The sequence below is a fragment of the Myotis daubentonii genome, chromosome 15 (assembly GCF_963259705.1).
Source record: "Myotis daubentonii chromosome 15, mMyoDau2.1, whole genome shotgun sequence".
Classification (NCBI taxonomy): domain Eukaryota; kingdom Metazoa; phylum Chordata; class Mammalia; order Chiroptera; family Vespertilionidae; genus Myotis; species Myotis daubentonii.
This window is the reverse complement of record NC_081854.1, coordinates 35,087,211-35,115,054: the sequence shown is the minus strand read 5'-3', so window position 1 is coordinate 35,115,054 and position 27,844 is coordinate 35,087,211. Positions and strand designations below refer to the sequence as shown.

Here is a 27,844-nt window from a genome sequence, read left to right as displayed (position 1 = left end):
AGGATCTGTTGGGTTTATACCTCATAAGGTAACCCAAGACTTCATTGTCTAAAGGGTCTACATCATTCCGGCCTCTGAGGTGGCTGTTTTCCATTCAAGTTTGTCAGTGAACATTGAAGTGCTACAAGATGCCGCTGGGTTCCACGTGTCATTCTCCGTCACCCACCATGTAGAAACATGTACCAGCCAGGAGAGGAAACGCCTTTGCCTACTGGTTTAGTGGCAAAATGACCAGATTGTTTCAATTTCTGTCTGAATACTCGTGTGCCCTGGTGGGAGTACTCCTCCCTTGCAAACTCAGACCTCCAGAACTCAACACTGAGGAGATAGGAAGCAAAACATTTGTGAATGTGTTCCTGGGAGGAACAGTGAGAGGCGCCTCTTTCTCTACCTCTGCTTAATTCCAGACCATTTATTCTAATGAGATCAACAGCCCCATTAAGTGGTCACTGATTCAAAGCATGGAATTTGTAACATGGAGTTTTGTGTCCCACTTTGGGCCATAACTGAGTCTTAAGTAGACCATTCCACCATTCTATTATACCTGCTTCTCCTGTATGTGGGGTATGGGCAAAGAGCAGTGAATTCCAGAGGCACAAACCCATTGCCCCGCTAATTTTTTATGAAATGGGTTCGGTTATCAAAAGTAATGCTGTGCAGAACAAGGGTGAATAAGACATTCCATAAATTAATGGATTGTGGTGCTGGCAAAGCAGCGAGAACTTCTGGCTTCTGCCCCAGGATGTAGAGAGCTGGAAGGTGTATTGCTAGGAACAAAATGAAATGAAGTCCTAGGTACATATCTCCAGGCAGACAGAGACACACACATACATACACTAAATTCCACGGGCTTTTCTACTTACTAGTGAGAATAAGGTTCAGACTAGGAGATAATCTGAGGGGTGGCAAATTCTACTGAGCTATACTATAAAAAATTGATGGTTTTGACTCATAGAAGTAAATTTCTATAGTTCAATCTAATTATACCACCATCTTCTAAATTAGTGGCTCTTTTTTTAAAGTTCCAGTACTTAATTTAATTACAATTATTATTTGAAAGTATAAGATAACAGAAAAATATATGAAAACAGATGTTTATTACAGAACATTATTTTTTCTTATTAATGAAAAGCTTTAAACAAAATCGCTTAATTCCACAAACTGACTGATTTGGTCGCATGCAAATATTTTAGGCTAGAGAGGCATGCTTGTTCTTGATGAATTTACGTAGAATAAATTCTCACAACATTTGATTCCAAAATGTATGAAATGACTTAACATTAATAATTGAAAGTAAAATGCAAACACAAGGACAATTTAAACACTATTATTAAGTTATGTGTCAATTTAAGGTCAGCAATTGAAAAGATGTATTTAAAAATAATCTGGGGTAAAAAAATTTTAGGAAGCAAACATTGCCTTTGTACATTTGAATATCAAGGGCTAAAAATCCACTCTTGATGAATACCATATTAAGCAAAGGATGTATAACATCCATCATACATCTGTTTCAAAAACAGCATGTTTCCAAAATTATACATTTCTTTACAAATAAACATTACAATATTAATAACTATAGAGAAACCAATGAAATCAGTTCCAAAATATGTTAACTGTCACAAGGCATCTCTGAGCCATACCTTAAGGCATACATTTTAATCTTGGGGCTTTAAGAACATCTTCTTTGCTTTAATTGGTTTTATGTCTCCATTTTCATCTTCTTCATAATTGGCACGGTCTCTTTTCTTGGCAAACTTTTTTCCAATTGTCCCCACCAAGGTCTCATATCTGTTAAGATGATAAATAGCACAAATTTAATTCCAAATAAAAAAGGCAGGAATCAAGTCTTATCAAGAATGCAACAAAGGCCTGGCAGGTGTGGCTCACAGTGGTTGAGTGTCGACCCTTGAACCAAGAGGCCATTGGATTGATTCCTGGTTAGGGCACAAGCATGGGCTGCAAGCTCTATCCCCAGTAGGGGGAGGGGTGTCGGAGGCAGCCAATCAGTGTTTTTCTGTCATTATTGATGTTTCTATTTCTCTATCTCTCTCCTTTCCTCTCTCTAAATATCAATAAAAAAAATAAAATAAAATGCAACAAAGAATAAGAAAAATCAAAACTATGATTAAAATAAGCCACCCGATTTAAAAACGTATAAACTTCTCTAAGAATGATTAAATTCTCCCCTATTTTTTCTTTTTGTATTATCCTAAGTAAATTGAGATGTATATTCAAATATGCATTGGAAACAGCACTGGAAATGAGCCCTCAACTGCCAGCCTGTGACAGTATGAATACACCTCAGGTCAGACAAAGTAGAAACAGTCATTTTCCTGCTGGGGTAGACCATGGGGTAAGAGAAGTACACATGTGAGAGCCAGTGCATGCTGGGCACAGGTCACAAAGTTGTCCCAAGGTAATGGTTACCTTCTAGCCATTTCTTCATCTGACACATCAAGCTCCACTGTTTCATCTTCAACTTCTTCTGCTTTGTTCTTAGCATTCATCTGAAGCATTAATTTCTGAAAAATACACCAACATGGCCAACAGGGCTGAAAAAGGCTTGTGAAAGGAACTGGTGTCCAATGTATTTGAAGGTAGAGAAGCAGAGGTCAGACTATACAGGACTAACAAAAATTCATAAGCAGTTTTCTGTACTACTTTATTCCACACAAGTCTGCTCTGAATTAAAAATAGTAAGAGAAAGCCCCACTAGATTAGACTTGTCAATTAAATTGTATTTTAGGTCATAAATCTTATTATTAGTTACTCATATCTATAGCAGACACACTGCTACACCAATGTGTGGTGGTTAAAAAAATTGGGAGAGATATCTCAGCTGCAGAGGTCCCACCTGATGAGCAAAGTGCCCCAGCCTCACACCAGTCCTGCCAGCCCCAGGGTTCCAGTGCTGGGAAAAGTAGTCCTCATAACTTCTGGCTGTAAAAACCAGGGGAAATTGTGGCTGATGACACAGAGGCCACTAGAGTTCCAGGTGTTCTTCTTAAAGGGCCCTCACATGGACTTACTCAGGCTCACTTGCCCTGAGCTCCAGCTCTGGGGCAGCAACTTGAAAAGTTCCAGGGACATACAGGGAGAAAATGAATGTCTGGCATCAGCGTAAGGGCTTTCTCCCAGACCGGAGTGCTGGCAGGGGCCACTGTTCCTTTGCTGAGCCCTCCCCTCAACAAAGCTGGCAAATGGGCACAGCATCTGAGTCTTCATCAACCTGGCTAAAACACTGTTCTCCTGGCCTCATCCAACTTGTGGGCTCACACAAGCCATTTCCAGCAGCTTTTCCATACAAATAGCCTATCTTGGCTCATGCTGTGGACTTTCCTAAAATCTCTCAAACAAGCAGCATCTGTATTTCTTGCTAAGCGGCCCCAGGCCCAGCACTAGTAGCAGCCAGCCTAGGTTCGAAGCTTGGCCCCTCCTGGGCTCCTCCAAGCCCACACATGTAGCAGCCATCTGCAAATTGTTCTGTAGTTCATGCTGTGGTCCAAGGCAAGGCACAGGCAGTTGCTAGCCTTGGTCTGTACTTCCTGAGAGACCCCAGAGCCAGCACACCCACCGGACAGCTTTCAGACCATGCCAGTTTACAACCCAACCACCTCCATGAGTAACACACTCAAGAGGCGAACTCAGTGGGCACCAGAGACCTGCTGAAGCAAGACCTGCTTTGTGGGGTCAATCCCTAAATAGTAGATCCTCCATGCTGGTCTCAGCCAGTCCTTGAAGATGACTGACCTGGGGGTAAATTCCTACCATTGACATGCCAATAGCAGTCAATGTTCAACTACAACAGGGTTCACATAGCCCACACAGGGGGCACAGTTGGAGTGCCCAGCTCAGGTGATTGGGGAGGCTACACCATTGGGCCCTAGAGGACACCCACTACATAAGGCTGTCAAGACTGGGAGATGTAGCAGATCTACCTAATACATAGAAACAAACACAGGGATACAGATACAATTAGGAGACAAAGAACCATGTCCCAAATAAAAGAACAGAACAAAACTCCAGAAACAGAACTACACAAAATGGAGTCAAGCAATTTACCAGATGCAGAGTTTAAAACACTGGTTATAAGGATAATCAATGAACTTTGGGGAAGAGTAGATGAACTTAGTGACAACTTCAACGAAGAGATAGGACACATAAAAATGGAGAAAGAAAACAAAAAATAACCATTCAGAAATGAAGAGTACAATAACTAAAATGAAGAATGCATTATAGGGAATCAACAGTAGAGTAGATAAAGTAGAGGATCAAATCAGCTATTTGGAAGGTAAGGAAGCAGAAAACAGACATCAGAACAGCAAAAAGAATACAAAAAAATGAGGATAGTATAAGGAGCCTTGGGGATAACTTGAAATGTACCAACATTCACATCATGGGGGTGCCAGAAGGAGAAGCAAGCAAGGAATTGAAAACCTATTTGAAAAAAATAATGACAGAAAACTTCCCTCACCTGGTGTCAGACATACAAGTCCAGGAAGCATGGGGAGTCCCAAAGAATATGAACCCAAAGAGGCCCAGACCAAGACACACCATAATTAAAATGTCAAAGGTTAAAGACAAAGAGAGAATCTTAAAAGCAGCAAGAGAAAAGCAGTTAGTTACCTACAAAAAAGCTCCCATAAGACTGTCAGCTGATTTCTCAACAGAAGCTGTGCAGGCCAGAAGGGACTGCCACAAACCATTCAAAGTGATGAAAACCAAGGACCTACAACCAAAACTACTCTACCCAGAAAAGCTATCATTTAGAATTAAAGGACAGGTAAAGAGCTTCCTAGACAAAAGCTAAAAAAGTTCATCACTACCAAAACAGTATTATAAGAAAAAGAAGACAAAAAGATAAAAATATAAATAAAATGGCAATAAATACTACGTATCTATCAATAATTACACTAAATGCAAATGGTTTAAATGCTCCAATCAAAAGATATAAGGTGGCTGAATGAATAAGAAAACAAGACTGTTACATATGCTGTCTATAAGAGATTAACTTCAGACCAAAAGACACACACAAACTAAAAGAGATAGAAAAAGATACTTTATGAAAATGGAAACAAACAAAAAATCTGGAGAAGCAATACTTATACCAGCAAAATAGACTTTAAAACAAAGGTTATAATAAGAGACAAAGGAAGACCCAACAATTCCACTTCTGGGTATTTATATGAAGAAACTGAAAACACTAAATTGAAAAGACATATATATCCATGTTCACTGCAGCATTATTTACGACTAGGGGCCCAGTGCAAAAATTTGTGCACCTTGAATGGAACTGTGGGCTGCGAGGCTGAGGTGGGCACAGGGGCGGGTCTCGGCCCATCCTTTGCGTCCCCACCCAGCCCCTTCCGTTGCAGCCCCCTGTCCCCTGGCAGTCCCGCTCCAGCTGCCACTGCTTTCACACACTGATGGTGCAAGCAGCGGTGCGAGTGGTGGCTGCCGGCCCTCGATTGCCCCTCAGGAGCAAGGGGAGATGGAGAAGCCCTGAAGGGTGATCAGGGCCGGCAGCTGCCACTCACACCCACTGATGGCGCCGAGCGATTGGGGCCAGCGCCAGCAGCGGTAGCAGGCGGTGGCTTCAGTGTCAGCAGTAGGTGTGAGAGGGGCCGGCACCGGCAGCAGGTGCAAGTGCTGGGAGGGACCGTGGCGTGTGGGAACAAAGAATTTTCAGTAACCAGCAGAGGCATGACCCAATGACAGCGACAGGAGTCCTGCCTTGGTCTGGCGCCCCTGCTCACCTGCTCTACCATCCCACCATAGCTGATGTCCACCATGTTCCACGCTCTGCTGCCTACTGCTGACACCCACCATGTTCCGCCCACACCCCCTGATGGTCAGCGCACATCATAATGACTGGCTGTTTGGTTGTTCTGCCATTTGGTCTATTTGCATATTAGGGTTTTATATATATAAAAAGCCAAGATATGGCAGCAACCTAAGTGTCCATCAATAGATGAATGGATAAAGAAGTGGTGCATATATATAATGGAATATGACTGAACCATAAAAAAAAGAATAAAACCTTGCCATCTATAAAAACATAGATGGACCTAGAGACAGAAAGACAAAAATAAAGTCAGATAGAAAAACAAATGTCAGATGACTTCACTTATATGTGGAATCTAAGACACAAAATAAACAAACAAGCATAACAGAAATAGATGCATAGATGTAGAAAACATTCTGACCACTGGCAGATGGGAGGGTGGTTGGGGAGATAGGTGAAAAAGGTGAAGAGATTAAGGACAAATTGGTAGTTACAGAATAATCATGGGGATGTAAAATACTGCATAGGGAATGTAGTCAATAATCCTATATAATAAAACCCTAATATGCAAATTGTCCCCTTGACCAGGAGTTCGACCGCTTGCTATGATGTGTGCTGACCATCATGTGGCAGCATGGAACATGGCAGACATCAGCGATGTGGCACTGGCAGCGGGTGGCAGTGGAGGCGCTGCTGGCCCCAATGGGCCCCAATGAGAGCGGGACCATGGCAGGATGGTAGAGCAGGTGAGTGGGTGATGCTAGGCCAAGGTGGGTGGGAGCAGGGCCCAATCGCCCCCCTGATCGTACTGCAAATGATGACCAGAGGTGGTGGCAGGGGTGGGGCCGCCACCTGGCTCCCAGGCACTGAGGAAGCTGGGTGGGGCCCGGGGGCAGGGGGTGGGGAAGCCAGGTGCTGCCCAGGGCCCAGAGGTCAGCTGGGATCTGCCCTTCCATGCCAGATGCTCACACTTTGATCACCAGCCAGGCCTAGGGAATCACACCTGTGCACAAATTTTGTGCACTGGGCCGCTAGCATTCTAATAACTATGTATGGTGTCAGATGGTTACTAGATTTATTGAGGTGATCACTTCATAGTTATATAAATATCTAATCATGGGGGTGGACACATGAAACTAATATAATATTGTATGTCAATTGTAATTAAAAAATTAAAATTAAAATTAAAACAGACACACTGCTAACACATTCTAGTGAGTAGGGGAAAGAAAAAGTAAACTTTCAGATTTCCTCCAAAATTCCCAAATGTAAGAAGTATTTATAGTCAAGAGTAATTTTAAATGCTTTTCTTTTAAAATGGTGGTGGTGGTTGTGGGGCAGCAAATCGCTGGATGGAAGAACTGGATAGTGGGCCTTGGTATAATGGGGAGGACCTGCCTCACCTCCAAATACGAGGATGGATAATGTATCCCCTATGATGTCCATGTGTCATGGGCCTCTCTCCATCTTTTTATCTCACATTAACCATTACTTGACAGTTACCCTCTGACAGATTTTATTTTTACTGTATAATACTTTCTTTATAGCAAAGGTAGAACAAGGAAGGGAAAGCAGACGAGAAACTAGTCTCAATTAGCTTTTCCAACATTTAAAGGACTAAACATAAAATAATTTTGGGAATACAAACTCTGTGAGGGCATACACTTGGGTTCCCTGCTGCATTTCCAGTGCTTCTAGAGGGCTGATGCACCACAGGCACAGAATAAATATGTACTGACAAAATAAACTCTATGCCAGGTGTTACTAGAAACACACACAATGTGTTAAACATGTGTCCTAAATACATCCTGCTTAAAATAAAGTGCTCTCAAGTTGGTATCATTCTTTTCATAAACAAGTATATCAAACTTTTCTCACATTTTATGACAGCTCAAATGTACAAACCAAACAGTTCAAAACTTTCCCCCAGAGAGAATGTACCCAATGGTACAGAGTCCCATTAAATTCTGAGGCCCGAATCAACTCCTTTTCCCACATACCAGACATACTTTGGAATGCCTGTCCACCCACAGCCCCAGTCTTTGAGTATAACACACACATTATCTGCTTTTCCCCCTCCTTTGTTCCACTGCCCATTTTCTTTTCCCAATCTAAAGCTGTAAGCAGGCCAAAGCAAGGAAAGCATAGAGTAAAAACAAATACTTTTAGTGTTGATTTTGTATAAAATAAATTTAACAGCTTAATTATCATACCCTTTAAAAAGGAAGAGGAGGGGGGAGAAAATGAAACTAGAATCTTTAAAAATAAACTTTGGCAATTAACTTGGTTAGCTGTGGTTGTCTACAGGCATCTTTAGGGAAGTGGTTTTCAACCAGGGAGACTCTGCTCACCAGGGGACCTCTAGCAATGTCTGGAGACATTTTTGGTTGTTACAACTGGTGTGTGTGTGTACACTACTGGCGTCTAGGGAGTAGAGAATACAGACGAGGGATGCTGTTAAACATCCTACAATGCACAGGACAGTCCCCACCACAAAGAACAATCTGGCTCAATACATCATACAGTGCCAGGGCTGAGAAACCCTGGCTTTAAGTGTCATAAAACTAAAGCTTTATATCACAGACCTCCATTTGGTTGGTCAAGTATCTGATAGGATGGCTTTTAATATACAACCAGAATTCTGATATTTGTTAAGTGAAGGCCTGTGCTTCTTTAAAAACCTGAGGCAGGAAAATTCAAATGAACAGAGCAGTTATAAGGCGACTATTTTACTTTTCAAACCAACTTACCAAAGGATTCTTTTAAAAATCTATTTATAAGTTTGGATCAAAACCTGTCCATTAAAAAGTCAATTTACTCAATTTTTAAGTAACACTTTTTTCCAGTAGCAAAGATTCATTTATAGATGCCAGAGAATAATTTTTAATAATAGCATCATATGAATAAAATCCTGATGTTACTATAAAAGACCCGAGCTGAAATTCTAGCACTTACAGTGGCACTGTTAAGAACTTATACTGCTATATTAAATTATCTACTCAATTCCACCATAAAACTAGACTGCAATGCTTGCAATTTCTTTAAATAGCTATGGCAGTATTTCAAGATTTGTTATTTTCCATATAATAAAGAGAAATGGTACCTGGTGGGGAAAAACCTAAACCCAATTACTAGCAGAAAGAATTCAATTGGAAAAATTTTAAATTTAAAGTAATTATATTAATACCTCAACCTCAGGATTAAATCCTCTGAATGACATTCTTCCATAGAGAAGATCTTCACATAACAAGAAACTCTGCTCTTCTATTATGAAACTCCTAAACGGGAAAATAAACCTGTATTAATAGCATGTCTACTTATAACAAAGCAAAGCAAATATAAGTCAAGATTTCAAGTGAAAAATCAGTCTTACAGTTCTCAGTAGAATCAAGTAAAAATACAATTAAGATTTCTAATCTAAGGTTAGAAATAAAAACTGATTAATGTGTCCGGCAAACACATTAGGAGGCAGGAACTGCTGGCTGGAGTCATAGCCTCTTTTGAACACTACATTTGATTTACATAAATGCACAAGGTAGAGACCTATTATAATAAACATGGATTTTCCATATTTAAAGCAAAATATCCTTGATGTTTACACCACTCACCTAGTTCTTATTAAATACTGTGAAATCAGAGTCCTGGGCAGTTTTAAAAGAGTTTATTAGTCAGAACTCTTAGCTACAAACATGACTAACGTTGGATGACTTAAGCATAGAAGGAATTTACTGTAACAATACTGGGTATCTCACAGAATCACTGGGAAAGCTGGATGAGAACTAGAAAATGGGCAGAAACAAGGGTAGATAGGTAGTCGATCTAAAACCAAAATCACGCTACAAAACTACCCTAATGAAAATGACGCTGTTGCTCAGAGGGCTAAATAGTACTGGACACTACAGAGGGCACCGGGCAGGCCACTGCCCTGGTAACAGGGTGCAGGTGTGGATGTTTCAGTCTCCAAAATGTATTCTCCTGAGTCACCAGTTCATGATCCCAATCCTAGGTGAGCATATCTGACTATAGTTCTGATGTCCACCATAAAGTATGCTAGTAAAACAAATACCTGGCCTTTATGGCTTCTTTGGTGGAAAGTCAGCCCTGCTTCTTGTCAACATTCATTCATTCATTCACTCAATCGGCAAACACTTATTACACCAAATTGTGTGTCAGGCAGTTCTAGAAGCTGGGGAGATAGCCATGAAGAAGAGAGCCTCTGCTCTCATGGATGTTACATTCTAGAGTGGTGCCAGATAATAAAGGATTAATATTATATACTGGATAAAAAGGGAGCAGGTTATTCCACTCCTGAACATAAGGGAGTAACTGGTACCTAACTAGCCCTCCTACTGCAGGCAACTTTAAAATGGGACAAAATAGGAAACAGTGAACAAGTCAAAGCACAGGGATGTGATGCATGAGAAAAGAAAACCAAATAAAATGAGCTCCACGAATGCCCATCTTCTGACTGGAGGAATCTCTAAGAGCACCCAGTCTCAATGCACTGAAGAGACAATTTAAAAGTTTGGGTTCCAGAGGTGGCTAAAATTCATGGGTCAAGACACCAAAGCAAGGGAGATACACAAAGGAATTCAGGACCTACATATTGGGTCACCTTGAATCTTTGGCTGAATACCAGGCTGCACATGTGCAGCGTGAGTCCACAGTGTCAAGGGAAAAATAACAATTTCCAGGAGAACAATTACCTGTGCATTAGTTTCCTAGGGCTGCTGTAACAAATTAATTGGTGGGTTAAAGCAACAGAATTTATGCTCTTATAATGCTGGAAGTCTGAAATCAATTTCATTGGACCAAAATCAAGGTGTCAGCAGGGCTGCCCTCCCCTCTAGAGCAGGGGTGGGGAACCTTTTTTCTGCCAAGGGCCATTTGGATATTTATAACATTACTAGAGGCCTGGTGCACAAATTCGTGCATGGGTGGCGTCTGGCCCGCCTGCCCCAATCAGGCTGGGCTGGGCCAGCTGCGGGGATGGACTGTGGGTGGTTGGTGGGCTGGCCCCAACCCCAATTGGGGTGGGGAGGGCGAGGCTGGCCAGGGGGAGGGGCTGCGGGCAGTAGGTCGGCTGGCCCTGCCCCCTGGTCAAACTTCCGGCCGAGGGGACAATTTGTATATTAGCCTTTTATTATATAGGATTCATGGGCCATACACAATTATCAACTTAAAAGTCAGCCTGCTACATTTGGTCAAACATTTAATTAACTCACTCCTAACGCCTTGGCAGGGCCAGACCAAATGATTTCGTGGGCCTTATACGGCCTTGGCTGGACATACCCCATCCCTGTTCTAAAGGGAGGGAGAAAAGAACTCATTCCTTGCCTCTCCAGCTTATGTTGGCATCCAGTATTCATTGACTTGTGATTACATCACTTCACTCTGTGCCTCCATGGTCACAATGTCTTCTCCTCTGTGTGTATGAAATCTCTCTGTCTCCCTTTTATAAGGATATAATTAATTGCATTTAGATCTCACCGAGATAATCCACAATAATCTCCCCATCTAAAGATCTTTAACTTAATCACATTAGTAAAGTCAATTTGGGGATATAAGGTAATACAGGTTCCAGGGATGAAGGCCTGGATATTATCTGAGGGACCATTTTTCAGTTTACCACACCTGGGAAAGAAAATTTACCCTGAAATTGTATGTTGAACAAATATGAGACTTTGCACAGAGGATGGAAATGTTTGACTTTTATACCAAAAATGAAGAGACCAAGTTGAATACCCTGTGACAATGAATAGAAAGGTCACACCTTAGAGTACTGCTAAGCTAGCCCTAGAGTAAAGGCTATAAAACCTACTCTAACAAAAACAGGGATCAAGCTGGTCAGTATGTAAATTAACTGCCTAATGTAACAAATTTCAACCCTTTATTAAGGATGGGTACTCAGCAATATAACATAATGTATTGCCCACAATTAAAAATTACTAGAGCCCTGGCTGGGTGGCTCATTTGGTTGGAGCATTGTCCCATACACCCAAATCAGCCCCAACTGGGAATCAGCTGTGGGTCTGATTCCCAGTTGGGGCTCATATGGGAGGCAACTTACTGATGTTTCTCTCTAACATCAATCAATCTCCCCTCCCCACCAGCCCTTCCTCTCTTTAAAAACGAATGAAAAAAAATATCGTCGAATGAGGATTTAAAAAAAAATGTAAGGAAGCAGAAAAATTTGACCCATTAACAGAAAACAAGTCAATAAAAAAAGAAAAATGATAGAATAGAAAATATTAAAATAGCTATTATAAATATGGTCAAGAATTTAAAGGGAAATATGAATGCAAGGAAGATACAAATAATGTGAATTAAAAAATGGAAATGAAAACTTACCAAATAGAAATTTTAGAGAAAAAAAACAAAACAACTAAAGTGAAAAATCAGGATAGTCCTATATCTACTAAAGAAAATGAATTCATATTAAAAAATATTCTCAAAGAGAAAACTCCAGGTCCAGATGGCTTCATTGGTGAATTTTATCAAACATTTAAGGGAGAAATAATACCAATTTTACACAAACTAAGAAATGAGAAGAGGAGGAACACTTCTGAAGTTATGCTACTGCCCAAGCTAGAGGCATTATAAGAAGTCTATATCCCAATACCCTCTATGAATATTGATACAAAAATCACTATTAAAATATTAGTAAATTAAAATAAATACTTATTATAAATAAATACCAAGTGGGATTTGTTTCATAAATATAAGGTTGCTTTGACATTCAAAAATCAATATAATCCCCACAGAAGAAAAATCATATAATTATCTCATCAAAAATGTTTTCATAAAATTTAACATTATTTATAAAAATCCTTAGTAAGCTAGGGAAGGAAAATATCTCACACTGATAAAGGGCATCTATGAGAACACACAGTACTTCATATTTAAAAGTAAACATATTAATGCTTTCCCCCTAGGAGCAGAAACAATGCAAGGATGTCCATTCTTGTAATTATTCTGGAGGTCCTAACCAATGTAATAAAGAAAATAAAAGGTATACTTTTCTTTTTCTTGGTCAGTGACAAAAATGCATATGCAAGTAATCTTAAGAAATCTTCAAAAAACACCTACTAGAGTTAGTGAGTCAATTTAGCATAGTTATAGAATACAAAGTCAACATATAACCATCAATTTCTACATACATAAAATAAATAATTTTTAGGAAAAGGCCATCATAGAATTTAAAAATTTGAAATATGCAGAGGTATACTTATACAGAATCCCTACACAAAAAAACTATAAGCCACTGTTGACAGAAATTAAATAATAGCTAAATATATGGATATATCATATTTATGGATTGGAAGACAATTCTGTTATGATATCAATTCTCCCCAAATTGATCTATAGGGTCAGTGCAATGCCATTCAATATCTTACTTTTTTGGGGTAAGGAGATGATGGGGGAAAAATTAATAAGGTGATTCTAATATTTATATAGGAAGGCAGAAGATGTAGGCTAGCAAAACAATCTTGAAAAAGAATAAAAGTGAAAATTTATACTATATGATATCAAGACTCACTGCGATCCATAGTAATCAAGCTAATATAATATATATCAACGCACAGGCTAAGGTCCAGAAATAGACCCATACTAACATAGCATATTGATTTTTGACTAGAGCATCAAAACAATGAAATGAGTAAAGTATTTTTAATAAATGGTACTGGGATCACTGGTTATCTAAAGAAAAAAAAAAAAAAAAGAACCTTGAATCCTACCTCACACCATATACATAAAATCAGAGACAGAGCATAGATAAAATTTACAAAAATTCTATGGGGAAAACACAGAGACTGAATATATTTGCAACCTTGGTACAGGCAAAGATTCACTACACAGGAGAAAGAATCCTATCTAATAAAAGAGAAACATGGTAATTGGCGTACGACCGCTACCCTTCCCATTGGCTGATCAGTGAGATATGCAAATTTACTGCCAGCCAAGATGGCGGCCGGCAGCCAGGCAGCTTGAAACTAACATGAGGCTTGCTTGCTTCAGTGACGGAGGAAACCAACGCTCCCCACCTGCTTTGCCGGCCTTTGAGCCTGCAGTTTAAGAAACATTGTAACGAATATAGAAGCTAAACAAAACCCCAGGAACCTGCTTTTAGCGAGGCCGGGATCTTAGAGCTGGAGTTATACAGTGTTTCGATTATAGAACCGAAACAAACCAGATACCTTCTTTCAGCAGCAGAAGCCTCAGAGCTGGAGCCAGAGCTAAAGCTGGCCCAGAATAAAAAAGAAAAAGAAAAAAAGGAGCAGTTGGGAGCTTCAGTCGGCCTGAAAACAGCCCTCAGCCCCTCACCCAGACTGGCCAGGCACCCCAGTGGGGACCCCCACCCTGAAGGGTGTGTGAGCAGCTGCAAACAGCCATCATCCCCTCATCCAGGCTGGCCAGACACCCCAGTGGGGACCCCCACCCTGAAGGGTGTGTGAGCAGCTGCAAACAGCCATCATCCCTTCACCCAGGCTGGCCAGGCACCCCAGTGGGGACCCCCACCCTGATCCAGGACACCCTTCAGGGCAAACCAGCCAGCCCCACCCATGCACCAGGCCTCTATCTTATACAGTAAAAGGGTACTATGTCTCCCAGCACCGGGATCAGCGGAGCCGAGAGGCCTCCCGGCACTGGGATCAGCATGACAGGGGGCAGCGCCCAAACCCCCTGATTGCCCTGAGGCTCTGTGTGTGACGGGGGCGGGGCCACAACCTCCCTATCCGCCCTGCTCTGTTCGTGACAGGGGAAGGCGCCCCAACCCCCTGATCAGCCCTGCTCTGTGCCTGATGGGGGGAGCTCCCCACCCCCCTGATCGCCCTGCGGCTCTGTGTGTGACAGGGTGCGGCGCCTCAACCCCCTGATCAGCCCTGCTCTGTGTGTGACAGGGTGCGGTACCCCAACCCCCCGCCCCCCATGGGCCCTGCTCTGTGTGTGACGGGGTAGAGCCATAACCTCCCATCGGCCCTGTCCTGAGTGTGAGAGTGGCGGCGCCCCAACCACCTGATCGGCCCTGCTCTGTGGGTGATAGAGGGCGGCTCCCCAACCCCCTGATCCACCCTGCCCTAAGTATGACAGGGGGCGGTGCCCCAACTCCCCTATCGGCCCTACTCTGTGAGTGACGGGGGGAGCTCCTCAACCCCCTGATCGGCCCTGCTCTGTGCATGACAGTGGGGAGCTCCCCAACCCCTTGATTGACCCTGCTCTGTGCATGACAGGGTATGGAGCCCCAACCCCCCTGATGGGCCCTGCTCTGTGCGTGACAGGGGGCAGCGCCCCAACCCCCTGATTGGCCCTGCTCTGTGCATGACAGGGTATGGAGCTCCAACCCCCCTGATGGGCCCTGCTCTGTGCGTGACAGGGGGCAGCGCCCCAACCCCGATTGGCCCTGCTCTGTGCATAACAGGGTACGGAGCTCCAACCCCCCTGATGGGCCCTGCTCTGTGCGTGACAGGGGGTGGCGCCACAACCTCCCCATCGGCCCTGCCTTGAGTGTGACAGGGGCCGGTGCCCCAACCCCCCAATCGGCACTACCCTGAGCGTGACTGAGGGTGGCATCGCAACCTCCCATTCTGCCCTGCTCTGTGCATGACAGGGGGCGGCGCCCCAACTCCCCAATCGGCTCTGCTCTGAGCCTGACCAGGGGCTGCACTTAAGGATTGGGCCTGCCCTCTGCCACCCGGGAGCAGGCCTAAGCCAGCAGGTCGTTATCTCCCGAGGGGTCCCAGACTGCGAAAGGGCACAGGCCAGGCTGAGGGACCCTCCCCCCCCGCCCCGAGTTCACAAATTTTTGTGCACTGGGCCTCTAGTTAACTATAAAAGGAAAAAAATTAATGAAACAAAATTAATAAAAACTGTTCATCAAAACACAATAATAAGAAAATAAATAGGCACACCACAGACTAGAAGAAAATATTCACAATACATATGTATATTTGGGAAAGAATTTGAATTTAGAATATAAAGAACTCCTATCTGTACAGCAGTATGTAAATTCTACCTTAAAAAGAAAAAGCCCTATGTAGACATCGAACTCTAGTTAAGGGATAAAATGTACTTATGCCTGCTACTTACTGTGAAATACATAAAAAATAAAATAGATTGACAGATATATAGAGGAGTAGAAAAATATGTAATATAGAATGTTAGAAAAAAATGACAAAAACCACTTTTTTAAAAAAAATGGATGAAAAATTTGAATAGGAACTTCACAAAGGTAGATATGGAAATAGCCAATAAGCATATAAGCATTCTTTAACATTATTCATCACCAGGAAAATGCAAATTAAAAACAATGAGATATCACTAGAATGCTAAAATAGATAAAATTAAAAAGATAATACAAAATATTGAAAGGGTGTGAACAACTAGAACTCCTATACTACCTTAGTGAAAGTGAAAAATGGTACAATCACTTTGGAGACTGATCTGAAAGCTTCTCTGCCGGGAGCCGGTCCATCCTTGCTGTTTCAAGGGACCTGGCATATATGGCATACGGTTCTTAATATGTTTGCTCACCTTCTTGGCGCTGTGTTTTAACCAAGGTCACCTCTCCGAGAAAGGTTGAATCCCCAGGTAGGGATTTTCCCCTGAAGTTAGGGAGGGAATAAAACCCCTCAACTAAGTGCCAGGCGGGTAATTAATCACTTTAACTATGAACAATCATGCTTAAGCTACATAATCTTTACTCCCTGGAATGGAGATAAGAAATGCCCTAACCTTTGTAATAGAGATTGATAGGATTGAATCAACTGGTATAAATACAGAAGTAACAAGACAGAGAGAGACAGAATTTAGAATAGAGCCAAGAAGACAGAACCTACACAGAACCTACAGACAGAAGAACTTCGCTGGAGAGAACATGGCAAAAGATCCTGGACTGAACCTGACTACAGAAATATGGCAAGAGAACCTGACTAGAACCTGGTGACCGAACCTGGCTGGAGATCTCAGACAGAACCTGGCTGGAGAACCTAGCGAGGGAACATGGCCACAGAACCTGGCTGGAGATCCAGACCAGAACTTGGCTGGAGATCCGGGCTAGAGATCCTGGCTAGGCTGCTGATCAACTGAACGCTGTCTCCGTGTCATTCCTTCTTCGCTGACTCCGTCTACACCTTTGGGGACCCCTGGACCTGCTGGGGTTGGACCCCGGCACTTCTCCTATGTTACATATATGCCAACCATATGATCCAGCATATCCACCTTTAAAACCAGGAGACACGAAAATAGAATTCTATCCAATTCATCCAAATTCTTTTTATCTAAAAATTTGTGTTTGGTTGGTTTATAAGGTGTGGTCTGGGTAGGCCTCTTGGAAGGGATGGTATTTGAACAAAGTTCAAAAGAGACTGAGAAACAAGATATGAGGATACCAGGGGGAAAATATGAGGACTAGTTAAAAGTAAAGGCCCTGAAAGGAGAATGTAAGTGGCCTTCCTGAGAAACAATAAGGAAGCCTCTATGACCTGGGAAGAGTGAGAGAAGGTAAAAAATGGTAGGAGGTCAAAATGTCTTGGTTGAAATACATAAAGAAAGTCCACCCTCATAACACTAGGATGTTCCCTGATAATACTAAGACGTTATTTGCCCTTTTTACTAGGTTGATATTTGCACAGTGTGTGCAAAAGCTATTAGGGGTAAAATCACATCTTATTATGAGTTAAAGTAGTGATACCAGACTGTACTAAATTAGCAGCATTACACTGTCTACCACTAACTTTCACATTAAAAAAAAAAAAAAAAAAAGCCAATAATTATGTCCTAGATCAGTGACCAGCAAAACGCGGCTCGCGAGCCACATGCGGCTCTTTGGCCCTTGAGCGTGGCTCTTCCACAAAATACCACGTGTGGGCGCGAATGTACAGTGCAACTGAAACTTCGTGACCCATGCACAGAAGTCGGTTTTCGGCCTGGGCGAGTCTATTTTGAAGACGTGGCGTTAGAAGAAGGGGGGGGGTTTCGGTCTGTTGGGCGATGGGAGACGCGGCACAGGGTTTGCGGGCTGCGGGATACGCAGCGCGGGGAGGTGCGTGCCCAATTCATGCAGGAGTTGAGTGAGCCAGTCAGTCAGCAGTCTCACGTGCAGTGGTTAGTGCTAGTTGTGTCCACAAATCGCCCGCGGGTGACAAAAGTACCTACTCGAAGCATAAAGTTACCTGTATTTTTCCAATCAGCTGCAAATCCTACATGTATTTTTGTCATCTATTTAAGAATTGTAATTCTTTTGTGTTGATGGCTTTATTATTATAAAATGAAACATTTTTTTAGGTGCCCTGTTTGAGATGGCTACAAAGCAGAAGCAAAGAAAAACGGTAGATGAAAACCGTGAATTTAACGTTGAATTTAAAGTTGAATGTACCTACCTATATAGTTTAAGTTTAAAATATTTGGCTCTCAAAAGAAATTTCAGTCGTTGTACTGTTGATATTTGGCTCTGTTGACTGAGTTTGCCGACCACTGTCCAAATGAAGCACTAAAAATTTATTAATTTTTATTGATCTCAGTCCTTGATTACACTTTTTACAAATATTCTCTACACAAAATGGGAAGCATTTATAAGATACTTCTGATTAGTGAAGCATGACTGTCTTGAGAAAATACACTTGTGTGACTGAGTTGTGAGTTAACTAGCTACTTTTTTCTAGATTCACCATAACTGTAGTTATTCAAACTTGGGTACTTAGCAGATATTTTCTTGAACATAAAATAAAGTAAATCTGTCACTTCAAGGGAAACAACTGATAATACTTATTGCCAATAATAAAATTCAAGCTTTAAAGCAAAAATTAGAATTTTGAATAGCTTGTATATGTCATTTTGGGCTTGACAGGTTCCCAATAATTAAAGCCTTTTCCGATGAAACCCACAGTAATATTAATGATGTAATTTTTGATACTGTACAATGAAATGAGTTATTTGGAAAATCTATATAACTCATTAAGCTAATATATTCCAAATGAGAAATGCATGATGTTATGAAATTATGCACTGACAAAAGATCTATTAAAATTGTAAGATAGACCAATGATTATGATAAAGATGTTTTCAGGTTCCTCACTGCAGTTAACATCTAAGAAACTACTACTTATTGAGTTTTGGAGTAGTATCAAAGAATTATCTGAAAAAGATATCATAAGCACAAGCAACACCCCTCTATCCTCAACTACATCATCAAGTGTGGGGGTGGACCTTCTTTATGTACTTCAATCAAAACAGCATCCAATAACAAGCTGAATGCAGGAGTTAGAAGAATCCAGCTGTCTTCTATAATGATGGACATTAAAGAGATTTGCAAAAATGTAAAACAATGCCATTTTTCTCCCTAATATTTTTTTTGTCTTGGAAAAGTTCTTTTGCATGCAAAAATGTGTTATTTACATGTGTTAACATGTAATGCATTTGTTTCTGAAATAAATATTTTTAAAATGTTTTAATTTCTTATATAAATATCAACATGAAGAGTATCAGTGCTCTTCACTAATGATTTTCTTTTCTTTCTCTTCTAGTTGTCTTGACCTGTCTTTAAGAAGCTTTTTATGGGTTCTAAATTATTTTTTAAAAATGTAAATAATTCTTGAGTCCAAAACACTGAGAACCCACTGTTCTTTAGGTTCCTTCCCTATAGTCCAGTTAGCACCTCACTTCCAGCAGGACCGCCTCTCCCTGAGGGAATCTAAATTCAGGCACACATTCTTCTGATCTTGGATCTCTAGCCTCTAAAACTGTAAGAAATAAATTTCTGTTGTGTATAAGCTACCCAGTCTGTAGTATTTTGTTATAGTAGCTCAAATGAACTGAGACATTTACCTCCTAGGAAAGAAATCTAAAGGTCATTTTTCTGGGAATAATATACTGTGTTGGGGCAGGGGATACTGAAAACAAGATGGAAATCCTCCTGGGTTATCTGGGATACTTTGTGCAAGTATAGTCAAGGCATAAAATGAAATTATAGCTCCTTACTAGTCAGTAAAGGTCCTTTTCTACACTCAACTGCTTCTAAATCAGGGGTGGGCAAACTTTTTGACTCGAGGGCCACAATGGGTTCTTAAACTGGACTGGAGGGCCGGAACAAAAGCATGGATGGAGTGTTTGTGTGAACTAATATAAATTCAAAGTAAACATCATTACATAAAAGGGTATGGTCTTTTTTTTTTTAGTTTTATTCATTTCAAACGGGCCGGATCTGGCCTGCGGGCCGTAGTTTGCCCACGGCTGTTCTAAATCCATATCATCACTGGCATTACCTTCCCCTACCTCCTTAACATCTTCCTTCCTCTGATAAGCAATAATAAAGAAAGAAGCAAGTACACAGAAAAGCAAGCAGAGAAAACAAAGTAGCTTTCTCCAATCCCTCCCGGTGGGACATACTTTTTTTTATCTTTGGAGAGGAGTATCTAACCTTCTAAAAGATCCAGAGACAATCAGCCAAATGAACAAGGGAATGTAACATGTTAAAAACAAAGAATTATAAGGTACAAAAAGGAAAAACATAAATATGCCTGAAGATAATAAGCAGTATCTTTAGTTCTTTCAAAGTTTAAGTAAAACCATCTTAGTACAGAGCTTATTAAGGTAAGACAAGCATCAAGAAGAAATGCTAAGTAGCTTCCAGAAAAATTTACATAAATTAATGGATAATGTGGATCCATCACTCCTTCATTCAAAATTATTTATCAATCACCAAACAAGCTAACAGTGGAAGAACAATGGTCTACTAGTGTGTTATCTCAGCTTTAGCAATGACTAGCTGGGTGACACTGAGAAAGTTATTTTCTCTTAAGCTTCAGTTTCCTCAACTATAAAATGGATAAAATATAATAGCCAGCTCTCAAGTTTGCTATAAGGATTAAATAATTAAAAGATGTGTATGGCTCAATGGTTACAGCACCACTGAGCGAATACTGAAGGGTCTCAGGCTTGATTCTCGATCAAGGGCATGTACTTGGGTTGCAGGTTCAATACCCAGCCCAGGGTCTCTCTCACATCGGGGTTTTTATCTTTCTCTCTCTCACCCTCCCTCCCTCCCTCTCTTTCTAAAAATAAATGGGAAAAATAGCCTCCAGTGAGGATTAAAAAAACCCCCCCACAAATCCACAAAAATACAAAACAAAACAGAAAAAAGAGATGTAAGTGCTGTTCCTAGCACACATTACAGACTCAATGAATGTTAGCTAAGATAATTGGTATTAAAAGCAAAATATTTTTTAAAAGCCCAGACAGTGTGGTTCAGTGGTTGAGCACTGATCTATGAACCAGGAGGTCACAGTTCAATTCCTGGTCAGGACTCATACCCAAGTTGCAGGCTCATCAAACTTCAGTAAGGGGTGTGCAGGAGGCAGGTGATTCATGATTCTCTCTCATCATTGATGTTTCTATCTTTCTCTCTCCCTTCCTCTCTCTGAAATACATAAAAACGTATTTTCTTAAAAAAGAGAAAAGAAACAAAAATGTCTTGACCTATGTTTCAGAAGCTCATTCTAATGAAAAATTCTGTTAAAATGAAATAAAACTAGAGAGCCCAGGAGTACACACCTAATCTTTGGAACTTAATATGTAGCAAGTACATTACAGAATTTCATAAAAGGTCCCCAGTTACTACCAGAGATATGGGCTAGAATCCTTCATGCAATGCAAAAAAAAAAAAAAAAAAAAAAAAAAAAAAAAAAAAGGATAATATTATAAGTGATAGCCAAGGGTCAGTCAAAATGTATAAAAATTCAAGTAGACCTCTTATAGGTTTAACAATTTTAGAAAAGTACTTGTAAGGCTATTTCAAGAAACTGAATTGATGCTATTTCATGGGCTTTGTGTCACTGGAATGATGAGTTACATTTATAGAGATTTCACTCTGATTGCACAAAGTGCCATTAATGTAATTTCTAATAAAACTTACTCTTTCTCTTTAAGCTCTGGTAAATCCAAGTACCAATGCTCTTCACTAATGATTTTCTTTTCTTCCTCTTCTAGTTGTTTCTTAGTTTCTGAGTCCAGTCCCCTTTGCATGAACTGTCAAATCAAAACAAAATCAGTGCCAGCAACTAATGTTCCAAATTTAGAGTTAAAAAAACCTCAAATAACTTTATTCTTTCACTTGCTCTTCCCCATTTCTCCAGAAATCCCACCTCATGATAGAGGACTCCATAAAGCCTGCTCTTCACTTGGATCTATCCTTTGAAATGCTGATCAACTATATGGCTGCTCTTTATTTTACAACTAGAGGCCCAGTGCATGGATTCATGCACCGGTGGGGTCCCTTGGTATGGCCTGTGGGGATCAAGCTGAAACTGGCAGTCCAACGCTGCTAGTTGCTCCTGCTCATCCTGGACCCACTGTGCCTGCTGCCGCTGCCACTTGGTAGGCTCACTGCCGCTCCACTGCAGTCTCCAGGCTGTGGTGGCCAGCCGTGAGACCTGTGAATAGCACCCCTTGGTCAGCTGACGGCGCTCCTGTTGTGGGAGCGCACTGACCACCAGGGAGCAGCTCCTGCCTTGAGCGTCTGCCACTTGGTGGTCAGTGCGCACCATAGCGACCAGTCGACCAGTTGCTTAGGCTTTTATATATATAGACAGAAGATAGATCTGTATAAGCTCAACTCAAAATAGGCCAGTAGAGAAAACAGCAGTCCTGCTCTAGTCTCTCCCTAGCACAAACAATAGCGCTATTTCCAGGGGATAGGCAAACCAAGAAGTTAATCACTGCAAAATGATGAAATATTAATAACAGGAAAAATAAATTTAGAAATCATCTAGCAGTTAGGTCTAGGATTACACTGGTTTCCATTTACCCCTATTTCTATCCTTTATCCAGGCTCTATTTCCTTCCTTTATCCTATATTGTGCTTCCCTCAACTCCAGCTCTTTCAAAATCATAAACATTTTTAGGCATAAGGGCTTTACCAATGACTACTAAATGAAATGACTTGAAAAACATTCACAAATAAATATAAGGATAACAGCAAATTCTGATGAGGATATGAGGAAATTACCTCCTCTGTGAAAAATAGCTACATAGTTCCTTATCCAACTAAACATGAATTTACCATATTACCCAGCAATTGTCTTCTTGGACATTTATCCCAGAGAAATGAAAACTTAGTTTACTCAAAAAACTTACACATAAATAATCACAGCAGCTCTATTTGTACTAGCCAAGAACTGTAAACAATTAAAATACTCTTCAATAGGTGAATGGCTAAAATGAACCATAGAACATCCACAGCATGGAATTCTACTTAGCAATAAAAAGGAAGGAACTATTCATAACACTCAACAACTTAACTGGGTCTCAAGTGAATTATGCTGAGTGAAAAAGGCCAATCTCAAAGATTATGATTCCATTTATATAACATCCTTGAAATAACAAAATTATAATAATGAATAATAGATTAATGATGGCCAGGGATTAGGGATGACACAAAGGTGATGATGGAAAAGCTTTGTATTTTGAATGTGATGGCAGTTAGATAAATCTACATACAATAAATTGTATGGAAAGTTCACACACACACACACACACACACACACTCAAGTGCAAGTAAAATGGTGAAATCTGGGTAAACTGTGTGGATTGTAACACCATTAATGTCCTGGTTTTGCACTGTTCATTCATCTGTCCTCATCCTTTTACTTGTGCTTATACCATCATTCCAAGAAAGAACCGGCAGTTTCAGGAAAGCAAACCCTGTACTTCCCAGTTCTTCTGCCTTTGCTATTCAACATTATGCTTCTATCTTCTGCCTGGCAAAATACTTACTCGTGAAGGTCCAGAGCACGTGTCCTTTGATAAACATTTCTTGCTTCTAATACAGCTTTATAAACACTGGCTTATTGTTCATGAGAGGCCCGGTGTGGTCCCTGGGCCTGGCCTGCACCCTCTCGCAATCTGGGACCCTTTGGGGGATGTTGGACTGCTGGCTTTGGCCCGATCCCCATAGGCCAGGCCGAGGGACCCCACTGGTGCACAAATCCATGCACCGGGCCTCTCGTATGCATATAAGATCTTGGTTAATCTCTTCCTGCCCTGCCCCTCCCTTCCCTCGGAGATTCATCAGTCTGTTTCATGTTTCCATGCTTGTGTGTTGAGCATCTGCCCCCTGGTGGTCAATGGGCATCATAGCTACCAGTCAAATGGTTGCTTAGACTTTTATATACAGTGGGGCCTTCACTTACCAGTGTCCTGACTAACGAGTTTTTCGAGATACAAGCCGTCTCTCGGCCGATTTTTTGCTTTGAGTTGCAAGCTAAAATTCGGGTTATGAGCCAGCTTCAGATACCCCGCCGCTAGTTGGCGCAGCGAACGTCACAGTGAACGCCACAACATCAGCCCAGCATCACGTGTCTCACTCGTTCACTTTTTGATTTGACATATGAGTAATTTGAGTTATGAGCTCCATCACGGAACGAATTAAACTCGTAAGTCAAGGCCCCACTGTATATAGATAGATGTCTCCCAAAAGACTAAGATTGTGAATGCAGACCACATCTCTTGTTCATTTTGCATTATTGGTACGTAGGCTGCAACTGGTACACAGAAAAGAGTTCAATAAAGGTTTTCTGAATGGAACTGATTCTAGACTTGTCTAATTTTTCCAGATTTCCTTTCTTGGCTGGAAAGGAAACATAGATGCCTTATCCCATTACTCATATTCTTCATGGTAAAACTCACAAATCCAGTCCAACTTCCCTTTTACCTCCTATTTTTAAGTAGATATTCTTTATGGTATAGAAATAGCCATATTCATATGTACCAAAATACACACACACACACACACACACACACACACACACACACATTTTTCTATACATATGGAAAGGATAAAAAACCCTGTGACTATGAATGAAGCAACTCCAGACTTAGGCAGCAGTTCAATTCTTCTTTTTCCACAGCACCTAAGAACATACTCTAAAGCTACTGATTTAGTTTTACTCATAACAAGGGCTTGGAACAGGTATCACAAAATATAGTCCTTAGGCTAAACTTCTGTTTTTGTAAAGTTTTACTGGAGCAAAGCCATACTCATTTGGTTCTGAGGTACAAGGGCCAAGTTGGTTAGACAGACTGGCCCACAAATTTCAAGTATTTACCTATTCCTTTACAGAAAAAGTTCACTAACTCCTGTCTTGAGTCCAAAAGAGTTATCACAAATAAGTACCTTCTCTATATTTCCATCATACTCACAGACCTTCCACCTACATCCTTCACTTTCTACTTCCCATCAGGATCGACCTCCAGCCCCCAATAGATGACCCAAGTCAGACTTCAAGTACACTGGAAAATAAATGAGTCTATATTAAATCCTCTACCCTGTCATTCTTGCTCTATATTTAGCTCTTGATGAACAGGTACATTGAATACAATAACCTCAGGCAGCTGCTTCAGTCCTTCTCATAAGACATTCCACTCTATCTGTATATATAGTGTCTTCTGCTATCCTGCCAGTGAGTTCTTTCTTAACAATGACAGAAGTTGTGAACCCAAATAGAGAACCTCTTCTTTGCTTCCAATGTCTAGTTGAGTCTCTCTCAACCACTCAGGTAAGGGGTAAATGATTTTTTAGAGTTAATTTCTTCATTCCTAACTTCCAAGTCAGATCTTTGGTCTGGTCCTTAATTACCCAGCACATCTTCATTTGACTTATTCCGAGAGTTAAACAACTTCTAAAATCTTTTCAGTGCTTGCTTTGTCAATCCACTCCACTTCCTTGAAATCTACATGATTTCAAATCATAAACCAAGAGAAAACTCTGTTCAGTAAAGATTCAAATTTTGCTAATATGCATGGAAGAAATGCTTTAGAAACTATAAATTATGCTGACTTACCCTTCACTTTCAATCACCCTATTCATCCCTAGTTACACCCTAGCTCAACTCAATTCACATTTTGCACATGCAATATTTACTCTTCAATCTTTCAGAATGTTATTTACACCTTGCTTCCTCTTCCTGAAAATTGTGCACCCCTCTAAACATAACATTTAACAGTTTACATCTGTAAGTGTTCAGCAACCAGTAGTAATTGATAGCAAATGGGGTCTAGGGACAGAATTCTGAGTTTGAGTCTTGTCTACACTGTTTATTAGCAGTAAGTAACTCTGGGCAAGTTACTTACTTCTCCGTTTCAGTTGTCTCCACTGTTAGAGAGGGATACTAACCCACCTCAAGGGATTATGTGGAATTACTGGGTTCCTATATACAAAGCACTTAGAACAGTGTCTGGCACACAGCAAGAACTAAAATGTTTGCTATTATTTAAGTTTTAAGGATTGGTTGTTTCCCGTTTTAATTCCTGTATTCATTTTAACTACCCTTGTTTTTGTCCATTTTGATCTTATTTGGTTAAATCTGAAATATAAAAGTAAATTTTGCTTGACATAACTCACTTTCACCTCAACTGTTATAATTCCATAGCACCACAACTGCAACACTCACCCAGATGACCAGAACTTCTGGGTGGTCTTTCTGACTGCAATTTTGGACCCCGTTGGGCCTTTCTTTCACTAAATATTACCCACAGGACAGAGTAAGAGGCACAGCTAATGATACTGTTCCCCGAACTCAACAGCTTCCCAATGCTCACAAGATAAATAAATATCCTTAACCTGGTCTAACATTCCCTGCTGTGACCTGACTACTTTTTCAGGCCCATTTCTTGCTACTTGCCTTCCAGACATACAGAATTACCTTCAATTCTTCACACTCAGCATAGAATTTTTAGGTTTTGCCTCTCAGCCTTCTGAACGCTCTCTTGCCTCAGTTTGTGTTGCTATGCCCCTACCCTCCCACCTACCCTTCGGTCTCTACTAAAGCACCGCTTCCCGCAGAAGCCCGAAGTTCCTGGCCGGCGCTCCGGGCATCACTGCTCTTACTACGCTGTGTCCACTTTTACGTCTCTGTCTCTCCTATTCGACAGCTGGCTTCAGGAGAGGACCAGCCGGATTTCTAATCCAGTTCCCAGAGTCTAACACACAGCAGGCGCTAAGTGAATGAATGAACGCGAGAGCTGGAGGCCCTCTGGGGCCCCTGTACGCCCTTTGTCCCGGCCTCGGCCAGGCCAGGAGGCCCCGGTGGCCCTGCCCTCCCATCCTGGCTCCCCTCACGCCCCGTACCTTCATGCGCAGCAAATTCTTGGACAACTTAGTTTTACGCTCAGACGCCATGCTGGCTCCCGCCGGGGTCCGGATCTCCGCTACGCAGCCCACCGCGCATGCGCACTGCGACGCACACCGCGGTGGCGTCTTACGTAGCGTGCGCCGCCCCGCCCCGTGGCCCCGCCCCTGTTTCTCGCGCCAGAACACTCCCGGGCTCTTCGCGTCCGCCTCGGGGGAGAGCTTACCTGTGGAGGAAACTCAGGGTAAGGGCGCGACCGCCCACGCAGGGACGAGTCTCTCAACAACGGGAGGGAGACCCAAAGAGGCCGAAGCCGGAGGAGGCCCGAGCTCTGGTCCCTCGGGAGCTTCGGCCGGCCCCTCAGACCCCGCGCCCGGCCGAGCCGCAGGTCTGGCGGTGGCGAGTGTCGCCCTGCCTCACAGGCCCGGTCCTGCCGCGTGTCGCTGACTCAGTTGTCCTGGTGAGACCTTTGAGACTGTTGCCAAACCATCCCGCACGGGCCGTTTCTTTCACATGTTTCTAACATGGATGGCGGGCTTCCTATGTCCTGCATCGCTTTACGCGTAATAGTTCATTTTATATTCACGACACCCCGTGGAGGTGGTACTGTCCTTGTCCCAGCGTTGCATTTGAGTAAGTTGAGGAATAGAGAGGTTCCTTAACTGGACCGAAGTCAGACTGAGGGAGGTGGGTGTAAACCCGGGCAGCCTGGCTTCAGAAGTGCAATAGAAAACAGTGTTAAATTCACGTATTAACTGTTGTGTGTCCTTGAACCTAAATGCTATTTCCGTTAAAAAGAAAAGCAGGAGATAGTAAAGACATATGAGGAAAGAAGGCCTTATTTTAATCCAAAGAATTGAAATGATAATAGCTTCAACGGTCTGTACTCACTAAAGACAGTGTGCGATAGGCCAAAGTCTTGTGCTGCGTAGCATAC

The 27,844-nt window shown here is 41.7% G+C and overlaps 1 protein-coding gene across 1 annotated transcript; it reads right to left on the bottom strand.

Annotated features, from left to right (window-relative positions):
- Positions 1-1,078: 1,078 nt before the first annotated feature.
- MPHOSPH6 (M-phase phosphoprotein 6) lies at positions 1,079-27,023 on the bottom strand. The gene is made up of 5 exons (XM_059667276.1): positions 26,907-27,023; positions 21,696-21,808; positions 8,973-9,063; positions 2,428-2,522; positions 1,079-1,788 (listed from the first exon to the last, which is right to left on the bottom strand). Exons 1-5 carry the CDS (start codon positions 26,955-26,957, stop codon positions 1,656-1,658), a joined length of 483 nt encoding a protein of 160 aa, XP_059523259.1. The 5' UTR covers positions 26,958-27,023; the 3' UTR covers positions 1,079-1,655.
- Between the last annotated feature and the right edge of the window lie 821 nt (positions 27,024-27,844).